The following is a 16,808-nucleotide window of genomic DNA, read 5'->3' on the forward strand; positions in this document are numbered from 1 at the left end:
GTGATGATGGAACTTGGTGTTTACACAGAGAAAGGAAAAAGGAAACATTGATATTTTTAGTATCACCACCAAAAGACTCCCAACAATACAATGTTAAACTTTATTCATGTGGCATTAAAAAAAAAAAATCAGTTTCCAAAGTAGAAGGCAGTTTAGTGTCATTTGTACAAAAAGTGGATTTTATTAGAGTTGGTAGGGAATATATTTTAGTATCACAACACTTTCACTGCATTGTATTTGATAATGTGACTCTTCCTCTGTTAGAATGGGAAAGTAGAGATCGCTGCTACAGAGCGGACTCTGCTTGGCTTCTTCCTGGCCAAGATGCACAAAATTGACCCCGATGTGCTGGTGGTAAGTAGAACACGTTGGGATGGACAAACTCTGTGTCTCCTGAATCCATTACAGATTCTTTTAATGCAAATGTAAGATGTACAAGGAAGTGCGGATGAAGGTGCAGTGTTTCATCGGGTTAAAAGTTAGGATCATTATTCTTGTCCTGTAGGGTCACGACATCTTTGGTTTTGACCTGGAAGTGATTCTGCAGAGGATCAATGTGTGCAAGGTTCCCCACTGGTCTAAAATGGGACGCCTCAGAAGGGCAAATATGCCAAAACTAGGGGTAAGAAGTGCAGAAATCCTCAGCAATATAAATGTGTCTATCCCATGTTGTACGTCACTAAATGTTGTTGTGCTTGGCAGGGTCGTAGTGCCTTTGCAGAGAAGAGCGCCACCTGTGGCCGCCTCGTGTGCGATGTGGAGATCTCGGCAAAAGAGCTGATTCGCTGTAAAAGTTACCATCTGACTGAACTGGCTACACAGGTGCTGAAGGTAGAAAGAGCCACATTCCCTCAGGAGAACATCAAGGATCTGTACAGGTTTGTGTGTCCTTAAAGGGCCAGTTCAACCAAATCAGAAAAAAAGTTTCTGTCTTCATCTGCAGGAATTATTTTGTTTTTAAAATGTAAACAAGTTCGAGTTATTTTCCCATTTAATCATTTTATATTTTTTGGTATGTGGTAAAAAAATGTGTGTGTATCCTGAAAAGTGTATGTGTGTTTGCATGTCAGTGACTCTCCTCACCTGCTCTACCTGCTGGAGTTGACATGGACAGACGCCAAGCTGATCCTACAGATGATGTGTGAGCTCAATGTGCTGCCGCTGGCCCTGCAGATCACCAACATCGCTGGCAACGTCATGGTAACACACAACAACGCGTCACATCCTTTACTTTCATTAACCCAGAGCTGCAAAACAATATATACATTGAATTATGGCTGTACAATAAATCGAAATATTATCATAGTGTTATATCCAAATTGCAGAAGCTGTAATTTCATAAAGGTAAATTATGTGACAAAACAGTGTAGACACCAAAAATCTTAGATAATGATGATTTTTATAGTTCTCCATATTGTGCAGGCCTTCATTAAATGTTACAACAGCCATTGTCCATCCTTATTGCTCAGCTTAAACAAAAAAATGCAAATAACAATCAAAATTGTGCCTCACATTTTGCCATATGTCATAAGATTTTGTGAAAGGCAGCTGTCTGGCTCTGGCTCTTGAAATCCAAAATGTCTGCTCTGCTAAAGTTAGTTGAAAGAAGTATTTTAAACATACCCGACAAAAGAAACAGGTGTGGCCGATCGTTGAGGTTTCTCGGTTCCACGCAGCAGCTCTTCTCGTTTATTGTACAGTTAAAATAGTGAAAATTGAAGTCCAAAACCAAACAATATGTAGACAAAAGCGAGACTTGTTTGTCTTGTGAAGAGAAAAGACTTGTACTTTAAGTCTGTCAAGTCTTTGTCGAGACTTAAAGCCAGTGTAGTTCGATCAAGTAGTGTGTTTCAGGGAGAACTACAAAATAAAATGATGTAGGGTGACTTTGTAAACTTCAAATGAAACTTTTTTTTCAGGATGCAAGATCTTATATTCATGTTAAATTTACATATGATGTTCAGATTCATAGCATTCTTACAGTAGTGTCATATTGTTGTAATATAGTAAATTGTAATAATACACATGCAACCTGCTTCAATCCTCTGTTGTCTTCCTGTGTCTTCTTTACAGTCTCGTACTCTGATGGGCGGCCGCTCTGAGAGGAATGAGTTCCTCCTGCTTCACGCCTTCCACGACAAAAACTACATTGTCCCTGACAAACTGTCCTTCAAAAAGGCCCAGATGGAACTGGTACAGCCACACACACACTACCACACACAGTTTCTTATTTTGTAATTTAAATTTATGTGATAAATGTTTTGTCTCTGTTCCTGTTTCCCAGGCTGAGGGGGAAGAAGATGTGGATACAGGGAAGGGCAAGAGGAAGAAGAAGGCAGCCTATGCTGGAGGTCTGGTGCTGGATCCTAAAGTTGGTAAGTCTGTGTTTTAATTTGAAGTCACCATTTGACTCATGTATAGTACACCTGTGTACGTATTTCTATAACCTCCCTCTCTTTCACTTTATAGGTTTCTATGACAAGTTTGTGCTGCTGCTTGACTTCAACAGTCTGTATCCCTCAATCATCCAAGAGTTCAACATCTGCTTCACCACTGTGCAGAGGGAGGCTCACAACACAAAGAAGAACCAGGTGTGTGTTCATGTGTTAACTGTAGAAGCAAATGTGTTTATGTAATCAAATGATTCATTAATAAATGAGTGATAAAGTTCAGACATGATTTATAGATTGATCCTAACATCAGGGTCACCAGAGAAAAAGTTTTCACTCACTTGTTGCTATGGTTACAGGGAGATGAGTCTGAGGAGATTCCCGAAGTCCCAGATTCAGACCTGGATATGGGAATCCTGCCCAAAGAAATCCGGAAGCTGGTTGAGCGGCGTAAACAGGTCAAACAGCTGATGAAGCAGCAGGACATCAACCCAGACCTCTACATGCAGGTACACACACACACACACACACACACGTTTGACATTCACACATACCTACACATGCACACTTAAACACAGAGATGCTACATACTGTGTGGCATTTCCAGGTTCCTGAATTTCAGTGGGATATCCACCTTCCTATTTGTTTGTATTGAAAGATTATGAATTCCCACTTCATTTGGAAACAGAATAAGAAATAAAGTTTCATAAGGTCTACAAACTTCTCAAACCACTCCTGCTGTATAATTGACTTCTTTTCTGTCCATCGGTATGCATCTGTCATACTTATGATTTCAAAGCATCACATCAAGTAGCATATTTATTTAACAATTTATTAGTAAATGTTTGGATCATACTGAGCGTACAGAACAGCAGTTCAGCATCTTAAATTATGAAATTCTTTGTGATTGGTATAATTTAAGTCCTTGTGTCCACCAGTATGACATCCGTCAGAAGGCTCTGAAGCTAACCGCTAACAGTATGTACGGCTGCCTGGGATTCAGCTTCAGCCGCTTCTACGCCAAGCCACTCGCTGCACTGGTCACACACAAGGGTAGAGAGGTGAGTCAAACCTGCATGCTATACATAAACACATCTGTAGCCTTTAAAAGTTTGTGCGGTTGTATGTCAGATAGCTAACACAGATCCAATTAAACAAAGCTAAAGAAAGCTTGTGGTTAAACTGAATTGGTTACTTTATTGAGGTGAACACAGCAAAAAATGATTTGATAGTGAGGATGTTCTGTAATCCCTTTGTGATTTACATCTGGTCTTCAACGTTGTTCAAATGCTTCCATTTTCACCCACAAGAGGGCACTGCTGCATCATTTTCCACATCGTGAACCACTCCTTCCACTGTTCCATTTTCTTTCTGACTTTTCTTCATCTTCTGTTTCTTTTCTATTTTTCTCCTGCTTCACACTTGTCATCCGCCAAACTCTCTCTTTTTCCCTCACCCTGTGCCCTTTCCTGTTCTAAATATGATTATTTCTTCAAGTTGATTTGTCAGGATAAGGGACCTTCTGTAGTTCCTGTGATATCAATGGCTCTATGGAAGTATTTCCCAGTAACAAAACGCCACAGGAGCGCACACGTAACTCACACTCTCCCCATGTAAAGTCTGATTGTGTTCTTTCAACACACGAATGGAACAACATGGGTGTGCACGCTCAATAAATTGGCGCAAAGAGGCGTGCATACTGCATGACATAAACGGCTAAATGTGGTATTGTAACTGAACACCACACACACTCTCTCTCCCACCATGTTGGTGGTAGTACTCATGTTCATTTAATGAGCTCTAACAGTACACATCCTCAGCAGAGGCGTCGAGCTTTGCCTCAGGGGAGTCCTTCATTAAGATCCCCTTACACACTCATTGTGCTCCCTAATAGAGGGCAGGGCATTAACTCTGTGTGTGTGTGTGTGTGTGTGTGTGTGTGTGTGTGTGTGTGTGTGTGTGTTATTTTGTCAGTCCGTTTGTGCCTCCAGACACGCTCGTTGTTCGGCTGACAGAGCTACATTGTAAAAGGTGCACATTTGATTCGCTGGGACAGGTGGGAGTTTCTCTGCCTGCAGACTTGCTGCTTGTATCTTTGTCAACAGATAGAAGTGGATGGGTTCATTACATTTTACCTCGTTCTAACACAATGTCACCATCACTGTCAGAATCTGTGACATTGCTGCACTTTCCAAGTTCTGTGCAGGAGCGTTAAACTAAATATTAGTTACAGTTAATTCAAGTCTGTAATCCTCATATCTTAGGATCTTTAAATAAATCACTCTACAGTTAATTTTAGTTATTGTCTACTCGTCACTGCATCACTCAAAGCCCATTAACCCCCGCTGGTTTCCCACTTGAAATGAAGAAGTTGAAAATGGAACAATACATCCAGAGGGTCAGGTATTAGCCCTAATGCTGATGTGATTGAATTTGCAACTTGAATACAGAATGAAAAGCTTTTCTGAGAAACTGTTCATGTCTGTACTGATGTCATCTCAGTGCTTATCCCAGAAGTGAAGTCTGGACATGGAAAAAATCCCTGTTGCTCCAGAGCCACAGGAACATATCCAAGACCAGTCTCAAGGGATAAATAGGAGACTTTGAAGGAATGTGTCTTATCCAGTGTATCTGATACAGATTCAGACAATCTTATCACTGATTTGAAAACTACAAGCTGAATCTTAAAATGCTAACATGAAAAGTAAATCATAGTGCTGTATTTTGTATAATCTAACCAGTCATTTTGTTTTCATGTTTATATACCAACCTCTGGCCAGAGATAATTGTGTCGACATGCACTGATCAGCAACAACATTAAAGGACTAATGGGTGGGGTGACATTGATCACAGTGCCAATGTTCTGACATGAAACCTCAGAACCTGGCATTCAAGTGAATGTCGCTTGACATGCACTACCTACCCAAACACTGTAGAAGACCAAGGACATCCCTGATGGCAGTGGTAGTCTCCCCCCCCCAGCAGGACATTGCACCCTGCAACAAAATTCCCAGGAATTGCCTGAGGAACGTGACAAAGGGCTCAAGGCATCTACCTGGCCTTCAAACCCAGATCAAACCCTAAATCTAAATCCGATCAAGCATCTGTGAGACGTGCCAGAACAAGACTCGCCCGTGGATTGTACTTGGCTCTGTCATGCAGAGGCTTGGACACAGGACCTTTGGGAGTGTCCTGTGGAGTCTTGCACTAGAGTGTTTGCGGCGGATCCTTTAAGTCCTGTGGGTTGCAATCCAGGGCCTTTTTCTCAGCCGTCTGAAGTTACCCAGTGTGTTGAAAGGGCCATAAACAAATTGGATTGTATTTAATTAGGACTTAAGTGCGTTAGTACATTGCATACATTTGAAGTAATGTGATGGATCGGAGTGACGTGCATTATAAAGGTCATCAGTCCAATCTGAACCAACAATGTGCTGAGCACACAGCACGGACTGGATCTCAACTCGCTGAGATAGCAGGAAATCCCTCCCCCTTTGCACAATCTTGTGTTTTGTTTACTTTGTATCCATGATCTGAGACACATATCTATTTATACTGCAGGTTGTGTGTTTGGGGAGAGCACAGCATCAACACAACCAAGGAGCCCCGCTGTAAATTAGATACTCAACAAATGTTGTTGACAGTAATTTGTCACTCTCGGAAATCTCCTATTTTTGGTCATCTATTTGTTAGTTGAAAATCTTTAAATGAAAACCCTTATTTTGACAAATTTAGTTTGCCACAACGTTTTAAAACTGCGTTTAAAAAAAGTTATTACGCTACAGTCATGGGCCTTGAACACACTGCCAGCTCAAATCCATTTTTTTTGGCAATTCGGTTACAATTGGATTTCCAAATGATTCATCTCAGTCTGGTCAATCAAATCAGATTTTTCAGGGTCTTTTGTGTCGGGACACACAACAATAACAACGTCAATCTCCCCCATCTCCTTGAATTACGTGTAAATATAGCTAATTTCCAGCAACAAATACGTTTTGAGAGAAACATGATATTCCAAACGAATATGGATGTTAATATATCAGCAAAATGTTCACTGACAACATAATGTTTTTTTCTTTCCCACCAAAATAGGCAATCTTAGCATATATTATCCATTCATGGTGAGTACAGCATTATTTAAATTGTTATAGTTATGTTTAGGCACTGGTAGCACTGGGTTAAGGTTAGCAAAAGATTATGGTCTGTTTTAAATACAGAAAAAGTCAGCAGTGACTTGAGACTTTCTTTTTTGTTACAATTTAACTGAAATCACGATCTTTCCACAACCTGACCAAAGTGCTTTTGTTGCCCAAACCTGACCGTACATAAATGTAGTGTTTCATTCACTTAAAGAAACCTTTTCGCTAACATACAGATGTAACTTTTAGGAGGCACGGTTGAGAGTGACGGAAGTACGTCAGAGCTGCGGAGCAGAATCCATGCTGCTACCAGCAGAGCGATCTGCAGCACAAGACCGATAACAACAGTCAATGGACAGACGCTAAAATACATTGTCTGCGGCTAATGTACAGGCAAAGCTGGAATTTCTTGTCCTTTTGCGTTCAAAACCCTGGCCTCACCAGCGTACGTGCTTACTGATGCCATCATTGTTAGCGCAGCAAACCCATGCAGGATAGATAGAATAGAAGGATAGGCTGTTGTACATCAGATCAGATCAGATTCTTTTATGAAGTGGTTTATTAAAACTTATTTATTAAACTTATATGGAGCCCTGATGCTAAACAACAACTGTAAGCCAAGTAGTTCTTGGTAGTTTCTGACTGCAGCGAGCCAGAAAGGGCCAGCTGGCATTTATAGCAGGATTTCTAGTGTATTTGTGGGTATTGCCGTTTGCACCCCCGCCCCCATTTTAATCGTCACATTTGCACTCTACTTTCATTTCATGATTTAGGAGGCTTTTTATTTTTGTAATTGTAACACGTACACCAACCACTGCTCTGTCCGCAGTGTAAATCCACCCTCTCGCCCTCGCAGCGTGCTCCCTTCATCCGTTTGGAGGAGTGAATGTGCATGTGTTCTGTGTATTTATTGATTGGCTTAGCTCTCATCTTTCTCTCACTCTCGTTTTAAATTGAGGGCCTAAACCCCCCTTGTGGCAGGACAGGTCAGACAGGGGCCTACAGTGGTTACTCAGCCCAGGGGGAGGGTTCAGATGAGAGGGTTGACGGACCCTTGGCGGTGGCTCTTTTGATCAGACTTGCCAAGTTAAGGGGGGGAAAGCCCCCACTTAGCTCCCCTCCTCACCCTGGTTTGTGTTCCTTGAGTATGTCTTACATCTATCTATCTGTGTCTTCATGTATGTGTTTATGTACATGTGTCTATGCACGCAAGTGCTACTGGCCGAACTCTGCCCTTTGTGGGGGCACCATTTGTTGTGGCCCTACTCTGTCCTGGTATGTGTGGGTATTAAGGGGGGGATGATGGGTATTAAGAGGAAGGTGAAGGTTTAGGATTACACAGCCACAGATTGATGTCCCCCTCAACCCCTCAGCGTTATTTTGGGTCCTTTTGTATGTTCGCCAGAGAACAGTTGGATGCAGAGAAACAGATATACGAAACTCAGACAACTTACACGCATGTGGTTATAATAGGCTGATAAATGCCAGGAAGACTTTTATTGTCTGCTGGCTGGTGGACACCCTATCTTCACCTGACAAATACAGAGAACTAAACTAAAGAGAAAGGAGGATTTCCTGCAGATGGAGATCAGAGATCAGTTGCAGGAAAAACTGCACAGCATTTGGCTTGATGATGGTGTTAATTTCCTATGCTGGTGTTAATAGTGCCAGTCATAGCAAATAGAGAAGTGTCTGTTAACAGTCAAGGGCACCACGAGCTGCTTTTCCTGGAGTATAGTTTATCTTTGATTCAGAATGTATTGGAAGCTCTTTTATTTCGATTGTATGTTTCTTAATTCTGCCACTTTTCTGACACATTTTGGTTTAGAAAGCATGTAAACCTTCTCCTGCTTCTGAACACAAACTTAGAGTGTGAATGTCCTCCTAATCGAGTGATGTTAACAACGGAGGCCGCTGGAAGCCGCTGATTGTTGCGGAACGCAGATTGGTTTGACCTTTTGCCCCTTTTGCCAGCAAATCTGACAACCATTAGCAGGTGTGTGTGTCTGTCTGTCTGTCTGTCTGCCTCAGGACGGAGGACGACTCCTGAGAGCCATTCTCCTGTAATTGAGTCTCTGTCCTTGTGTTTAAAAACAGCCTGACAGGAGCTCGTAGTTGACATTATTGGATGGCATGTGGAGTGAAGGATAGAAGCGGGCTTGGGTATCAGAAGAGGGTGTGGAGAGGTCAAAGTTTGGTTTAGGTTAAACCCCTGTGTGCGCTTGTGTGCGACGGTGCGTGTGCTTGTAATGAAGTCTAAGTAAATATTGTTGCCCCTGGTGTCCCTCATTCAGGTTCTGTATCATTCCTCTTGTCTCAAGAATCACAAATCACTTCCCAGAATTAGACACAGGAATACCTAAACCACCCGATCATGTCTCATCTGTGCGTCTGTCAGGCTGTGCAGAGACGATGTGCGTGTAGATATCGTCGCCCCCATTTCTTTCATTCAGGGTCTCGATGGCTGCTGCTGTTTCAGAATCACAGGGGTCATTTTTACATTTCCCTGAATTAGATGTAAGAATACATAAGCCTGCCTAAGCTTGTGTGTGTGTGGGTGTGTGTGTGTGTGTGTCAGGCCATGAATGTGTGCATACTCATGTCTGGGGAAATGAGGGCTGCGTGTTTCCATGGTCCTGTAGTCCTCTTAAAGAGCTGGCTTTACTCCTGATAGGAGTGGACTTAACAAATAGTCACATGGGAGCAGCGCTGCTATTTTGGCTGCATTAGCTTGTCTGTGAGGGCTGACAGTGGACAGGTTTCAGAGTCTAAACGCCGACTTTAGTAACACCTACTAATGAGGCCATGTGAGACCAGACTAATGGCAGGGATTATAATTTATTATGGATTGATGTGACATGTGGTGTCTTTATCAGGGCTACTGTTAGAGCTGTAAATGAGAGGATAATTAGTGCATGGTTTTATCTAACTTGGCTGGTAGGTGGTACGTATGTTCAGTTCTATTAAAACCTTAAAGTTTCTTGACCTAATGAACTTGATCTTCTAATCTACTGCACTGCATTGTAGAGATGATAAAAGCAGCATGTAGCTCTAATTTCCCAGCTTGGGATCAATAAAGTATATCTATTCTAATACCAGTGTCCGATAACTTTTCCTTACATTAGAGCAGCAGCTAGCAAATGTTGCTTAAGTGCCTTTTTGTAAAATCACTTGATGAAAAGAATAACTGGTCACAGAACTGAGGGATAAAGCATATTAATATAAATTGTTTTATGATATGAGCATCAATACGATTTAAAACTTTTTGAAACTTGTATTTTCTCCTAACTTTAATGTTCTCCCGATCTTAATCAGGACTCCCGCCATTATCTCTCTCTTCTTGGTCACTGTCACCACATCACCTGATACTTTGTCAGCTGAGAGACCATGTCATGCATTCCTTGTTGAAATACTGAGCCAAGAATATTGAAATAGTTGTCACCCATTATGGCGTAAGGATGTAAATAAATAACATCTTTTCAAATCAAATATAAGCAGGTAGTGTACAGCGGGTTTCAGAGCTTTTTGCCTGATAGCATTTGACAGCTATTAGATCTGTAAAGCTAAATGGAGCTACAGATTTAGGTGATAATTCTTATACATGTGTATTCACCACTCTGAGCCTCTTTCACAATATTAATTATAGACACTATTAAGTTCAGTTAAAGTGTGTTTATATAAATAAGACCAGACTCCAGTGCATGAGATGGACGCTGATGAAGTTGATGTGTTATGACAGACATTTAATTTCCCTGCTATCCCAAATATCATATTTTAATGAGCCTTTTTCTGACAACATTTTAAGAATTTATTGGCGACGACTTTGACTGTGTCAGGGTGAAGTGACATATCGGGATGTGTCCTTTCCAGCTACTACGGCACCATATTTTTAATTGAGCAGACAGCGGGGGGATTGTTGTCATTGTCGAGTTATTTTCGATGAACGGCAGCGTGTGTGATCTCAGCCGGTTGTATTAAATCAGACCCAGCTTTACAACAGATTGACCCTCCCAGCAGCAGACATGAGAACACAGCTATGGCATCTGCCAGGACAGGTGTGTGTGTGTGTGTGTGTGTGTGTGTGTGTGTGTGTGTGTGTGCGTGTGCGTGTGTGTGTGTGTGTGTTTGCACTCATGCATTCTTGCATGCAAGTGTAATCATTTTGGTGAGAGAAGGATTTTCATTCTCTGTGGGTGTGTACGGAGGTGTGTGCACATGAGAGCTCACACCAGTAGAAGAGAGACTATAAATCTTTTATGCATCTTTGTGTGTGTGATTGTGTTAGTGAAAGAGGGGGTCTTTGTGTGTGTGTGTGTGGACGCATACTCAAACGCCTTGTGTACGTGTTGTGCGTGCAACCCCCCCGCCCCCTCCAGCTCTGACAGTGGTGTGTTCCTCCACAGGTGCTATTTCAGTCGGCCGACTGTCATCCCAAAATGCTTTTCAGCTGAGTGCTTTTCAAAACAATCGTCAGTGGTGCCCCAGACTCTTTTTACAAGGGCCCTCTGCAGCACTGAGGTTTAACATGCTGCCTCTGATCTTCTGATCAGCACAGGGGTGTAGTGTGTGCGTGTGTGTGTACGTGCGTGTGAGTGTGTCTGTGTGTGTGGAGGGATTCAGAATGGGCGACTTGGATCCCCTTTCGCAACTTGCTCATTTGTCTACTTAATCATTCTGTCAGAAAGGAAGCAATAAAGATTATACAATCTAGTCACTCAGCCAATTACGGCTAGTGAAGACCCATATTCTTATTTAAAATGACAGCCTGGCATAAGACAAAAGATATTCCGATGAGGAGGCGGTGGGAAGTGGATTGAAATAAGGAATACATGAGAGCGACATGATAACAAGACACATAAATCCCTAATAAGGCCAACAAATAGCTGAGCAACAGCTGGGGAAAAGCGGATATCAAAACAAGGCTGAACCGCTCGTCAATTAGCATGACAGGGTGCAATAACGCACAGCTAATGGGTGCAGCTCATGCACAGACACACAGGTGCACATGCAAAGACATGCGACATTGATAAAAGCCCTAAATTAAAAAGGATTATAAGTGCTGATTTTAAAATGAGAACTTAATGTCTGTTCTGAAAATCTTGATTTTGCTTTACTCAGCTGGACAACCCTTGTTTTTCATCATGAACCTGTGCTCCTGCAGATTGTCTCCCTCGGTCACTTCATGGCAGCTGTGAGTGTTACAGACTACAGTAGCACCACTTAACCCAACTACATCTTTTAGCAACATTGGCAGGGTCAGGTGCCCTGAAGTCTGCGCCCTCCAGTCTCAAGGCAGATTGTTGGGGACATTATGTTTTGTTTTTTGCTTTTTTTTTTTTTAAAATGGGGAGTACGAAGGGAAAATTTCATCTGTGAGCTGTGCAAGTCGGGTGTTGAATAACTGCAGGAACACAAGAACTCTCAACAGCACTCGCATGTGCGACTGTCAGAAACTGGGGGGTCTGAAAAAGTTGCAGCTACAGACTGCAGAGTTATGCACATCGTTCTATAAGTTGTTTTACATACAAAGACAGACAAAATCCAACATTGGCTTCGCTAGCTAGCAGACTGAGGTAAAAAATGAAGCAAAACTTGGTGTGGGAACATTTTCTCCAAAAAGGGAACAAAATCAAATGTAATTCGTGGCATGCTACTCTTGAGTAGTACCGGTAGCACAATGCCGTACCATATTGAAAATAAGCTGTTCGAGAATGGCTCTCAGCCAAAGATTAAAGTCGCTGTTGACTAGGGGGAGAAAGTACAACATGCTGCTCCAAGGCCACCACCGAGTTGGTGTGCCAAATGATTGAAACAGATGTCTGGTTATGGAAACTGAAATTAACCAAGACTGACATCCCTAGTCCAAACCAAATGAACCCAACCAATGAAACCACCATGTTTGTCATTTGTGGGAAATTCAATTGACATTTAAAAAAATGCAAATTGGTTATTAGTATCAAATTAAACCTCAATCAATGATACAGCTAAGTTGGTGTTTTGCTTTTTTATAATGAGTTCAGTACTATGTTGTTGGGTGCAAACTTCTTCCTGTGTTTTCCTTCCTTGCCTGAATTTTGATGCACACTGGATTTAGCTCTGCATGTCTTCCTCATGTTTGTGCCTCCATACAGTAGAGTGAATTCTATTACGCATACAAAATATGTCAAGGCACGCCATCTCATTTGAACTCTGAACCTCCTTGACCTCTCATATCCCCAAAGAAACGCAAACTGACACCTTAACCCTCACCTTGTACTGTGGCCTGAAAAGTAGGGGTGTAACAATACATGTATTCGTATTGAATTGTTTCGGTACAGGACGTTCGGTTCGGTACAGGGCTGTGCACGGGTGAGTTTCCACAGCAGAAGTTGCGTGTGTTTATTTTCTGCCTGCAGCTACACGTGCAGCCCGTTTACATCATGGCTAACGCTAGCGCGAAACCAGAGCTTGAAGACCCTCCCTTATCGCTTAAGTCTCCTGCTTGGGAACACTTCGGCTTCCTGGTTACATATTGCAACGGAGAAAGACGAGTCCGGCACGGCGCAGTTCGGCCGAACAGCTGGAGAAACGAAACCGAAACAATTCCCGTGATAATTACATAATCACACACGACTGCAGTTATACGTGTTATAAACATAACACGAAGTGTTTCCGACTGAAGGATTAGAAGAAGAGCGCGTATTTGTCTCTTTTTTGAGGTTTTTGTGCTTGTATCAACACGGAGTGTTTTATTTTGAAAATCAACCGGATGTATTGTTGTTGTTTCGTGTCTGCTCTTCCTGTCTGCTCTGCGCTAAATTCGGCTGAATTTCTGCGTTGTGCCGCGGCACTTGAAACGGCACCACCCGAGTGTGAATATCACTGCTACAAGAAAAAAAAATGACCTTAGTGCAAATGCAGCTGACTCTGGCAATCAAGCAGCCTCTCTCTAGCAACTCAGCCCGTATGAACAACACACCAGTGCAAACCTGGCAGAGGGATTAAAGGAGACAGTGAAAATTATTTATTTAACTTATTACCAGGCAGCACTTTACAACAGTATTCTATTTTTTTAATTTTATTTTCATATTTTGTATAATGTTACAATAAATTGTTGGTTTACAAAAGTTCCGAATAAACAACAAGCAAATTTATGTTTTGCATTTTGTTCCCGCACTGTACCGAAAATGAACCGAACCGTGACCTCAAAACCGAGGTACGTATCGAACCGTGATTTTTGTGTATTGTTACACCCCTACTGAAAAGACATGATGAGGTGGTATTACGAGTGGAGCAAAGAAATCTCTTTGCTTCCCAGAAATCTCCTGTCCTGATCCTTCATTCTACTGGAGCACCTGTCAGTGAGCTGCTCAATTAGTGTCCAGTCTAATTACACTGTATTACCACCAAGGAGCTGAGAAGTGAAGGGAGGCAGGAACAAGAGAAAATTGAGTGATGCTTTTCGGTGTGAGAACAAGAAGGAAATGATAACGGGAAGATTTTAAAAGATTTTATAAATTTACTGAGGAGATTGACCTTGACTTGTTGTAGATATCAAACTATTAAAGTTGTACGTGGGGAAGATTTGTAACCATACCTCACACAGTAATGGAGAAATATCAAATCTTGACAACTTGAAGATATACTGAAATTCAATCAATCATTTGGGCTGTTAAATGTCAGCAGATAGTGAGAAAAGACGATCATAGAGCCCGTGGTAATGTTTTCACATGTTTTCAAAACCCAAAGATATTCAGGTTAGCAGCGCAAAAGTCTGAAAACAAGAAAATATTGACGTTTGGCAGGCTAGAACCAGCTAATTTTTTCTCAAAGGAAATGGCCAAAGTGATAAGATTATCAAAAAGGGTGCAAAATGTTTCTGTCAATCATCCAATCAATTAATTGTTGCAGCTATACATGTATCAAGAGTGAAAGGTTGTGAAAGGTTCAGTTGTTTTACTGAAAGAAAAGACACACTATCATAACTTCAAGTAATATGAGTCCAAGTGAAGCTTTTTCAGCAGTTTCTCCCAGTATGAGCGGCATGCACGGTGCTGACTAGTGTACTCATCATAGGGAAGATGTACACACATTTTTTTGTACCCCCCAGGGCTATGTGTTTGCATTTGTCCATACAGTATGTGTGTGTTGGTATGTGTTTAAAGCTGAGTGCTCTCTCTCTCTCTCTCTCTCTCTCCCACACACACACACACAAACACACACACACACACATTTGCATCATGGTCAAACGACTTGTCTTTCACGCGGTTCATTCCATGAAGCAGTCTGTCCTGCTGGAAGTGACAGCATATGGAAAACCTGTCTAAATGAGTCCACACATCAATTACATCAACGCGTTCTCACCTCGCTCGCCTCCCTCCCTCGCCTCACTTTGCTGTCGCTGTGTCCCCGTCTCTCCCACATCTCTCTATTCATCACTTCCCTGCCCTTTCCTTCTGTCTATTCTCTGATCATTCCACACTCTGCTTCTGTCTCTCGCATTTTCCAGCACTTCTCTTTTGCTGTTTTATCAGAGCCCATAGCTTATGATGAAGGATAGATTTTAATAGTCAGATTTGTTGATATGTCACCATGACGTGATTGAAGTTTGTCAACATTAAGTGAAGTGGTGAAAAAAGGCCTGCCGCAAAACCAGTCTGTGTGTGTGTGTGTGTGTGTGTGTGTGTGTGCGTGTGCGTGTGCGTGTGCGTGCGTGCGTGCGCGCGCGTGCGTGTGTGCGTGTGAGATCATGGCAAAATGTGGTCCTACAGATACATGTTTTAGCAGGAACTACCCCAGAAGCTGTTTTGAGTACTGTGCCTGGTGTTTATGTGTCTGTCTGTCTTCAGACAGATTTTTGTCAGTGCAATAGTCACAACTGTGTAAGATGCAGTCACGACACTTCACAGGTGTGTTGCACAGATCAAAATAATGTGAGATCAGACAAATAATGTAGAAATGACTACTGAGTTCTTAGGAGGCTTGCAGCTGTAATTGTTGTTACTGGTGATACCTGGTGTTCGGGTATTCACTTTATATACTGTGTGTGTATATATATATATATATATATATAAAGTTATTATATTACCTGCCCACCACCCCTGCTGTTGTTTTTATTTTATTTATTTTTTTAAAAATCACTTAGTTGGCTTAGTTGAACAATGAATTCTATAATCATACACTCATCTGCTCAGGGCAGCACAAAATAGCTATCAGATTTCACATATCATGTGACGAAGAGATGACTGACAACCCAGTTTTTAATTAATTAGGGAAAAAGGGTTGGTTACCTCAGTGAGAAGTTGGAGGTATGCAGCCTGTCGCCTTCAGCTCTTCATCTAACGCCTAACTTTAGTTGCTCCTGGTTCTGTTACTCCCACAGACTGTATACAACTATTTCCTGTATTATTTTAAACTGATCCATTGTTAACAAATGCCGAAAATGACTGTCTTAGGATAGTGGGAAGTGTTAAACTCACTGAACACATAGCATTTCCTGTGACTAGACCACTTCACAATAAAAGTCAAACTGTTAATGCTTTTAATGTGAAGCTTCAGCAGTAGGAAATGTTCAGTTTGCAGTTTGAGTTAAACAATAAAAACACAATTTTTACATTGAAAAGGAATCTACTAAGAGTGATTGATTTGCCAAACTTCAAAATGGCTGCACACCCATGCAGGCCAGTCAATTCAGTGGTCCCACCCAAATAAATTAAAGAGCTGCATTTTTTATGCAGCGCTGATGTCAGTCTGAACACAGTCAGGGTGTATTAGGTTTTTTGAGGAATATTCCAAATCAGTGAGCAGGACCACTATGTGGCAGTAATTGATTTACAGGATTTTTGCCTCAATATGATGAGATGCTGTGATTTTTCAGGTATCTAATTTGCTGGATTAGCTCAAAATAGACCCTCTTATCTGGTTATGTGTCCATAAATGATTTATCAATTGAGAGGAATACTAAACAGAAATATTCCTATATAATTATTTTCAGTTTGATTGTTATAGATGCTGTGATTTAATTCACCCATCCATATTTCTATACTAAATGCAGATAAAATGGGTCGGAACAACCTCAATACTGTTTTTGTTAAAGTACCCCCAAGACAGAGGTACAGTGTTTTCTGGTTGTTACATTTCTGATGAACAATGACCCTTGTACCTGAAGTCTCTGGTTCTTTGGAAAAATAACTCGGGCTACTTACTTGTAGTTGACAGTTGACACAGTTCATAGTGAAAAATGTTTCCATATGTGTGGAGTTTTATCCAGTTAATTTGTCTTGGATTATGCCTGAATGTCTTC

At 41.5% G+C, this 16,808-nt stretch overlaps 1 protein-coding gene across 3 annotated transcripts in view; it reads left to right on the forward strand.

Annotated features, from left to right (window-relative positions):
* Nucleotides 1-16,808, forward strand: part of pola1 (polymerase (DNA directed), alpha 1) — a 59,568-nt gene that overhangs the window by 4,593 nt on the left and 38,167 nt on the right. For all 3 annotated transcript variants that reach the window (XM_084340243.1, XM_084340245.1, XM_084340244.1), the window contains exons 18-26: nucleotides 265-354; nucleotides 506-622; nucleotides 703-878; nucleotides 1,071-1,200; nucleotides 2,074-2,193; nucleotides 2,285-2,375; nucleotides 2,470-2,591; nucleotides 2,750-2,899; nucleotides 3,329-3,451. In XM_084340243.1, the coding sequence (XP_084196369.1) occupies nucleotides 265-354; nucleotides 506-622; nucleotides 703-878; nucleotides 1,071-1,200; nucleotides 2,074-2,193; nucleotides 2,285-2,375; nucleotides 2,470-2,591; nucleotides 2,750-2,899; nucleotides 3,329-3,451 (1,119 nt within the window). The remainder of the gene's footprint in view (nucleotides 1-264; nucleotides 355-505; nucleotides 623-702; nucleotides 879-1,070; nucleotides 1,201-2,073; nucleotides 2,194-2,284; nucleotides 2,376-2,469; nucleotides 2,592-2,749; nucleotides 2,900-3,328; nucleotides 3,452-16,808) is intronic.

Source organism: Pagrus pagrus, assembly GCF_965226575.1.
Source record: "Pagrus pagrus genome assembly, chromosome: 20".
Lineage (NCBI taxonomy): Eukaryota > Metazoa > Chordata > Actinopteri > Spariformes > Sparidae > Pagrus > Pagrus pagrus.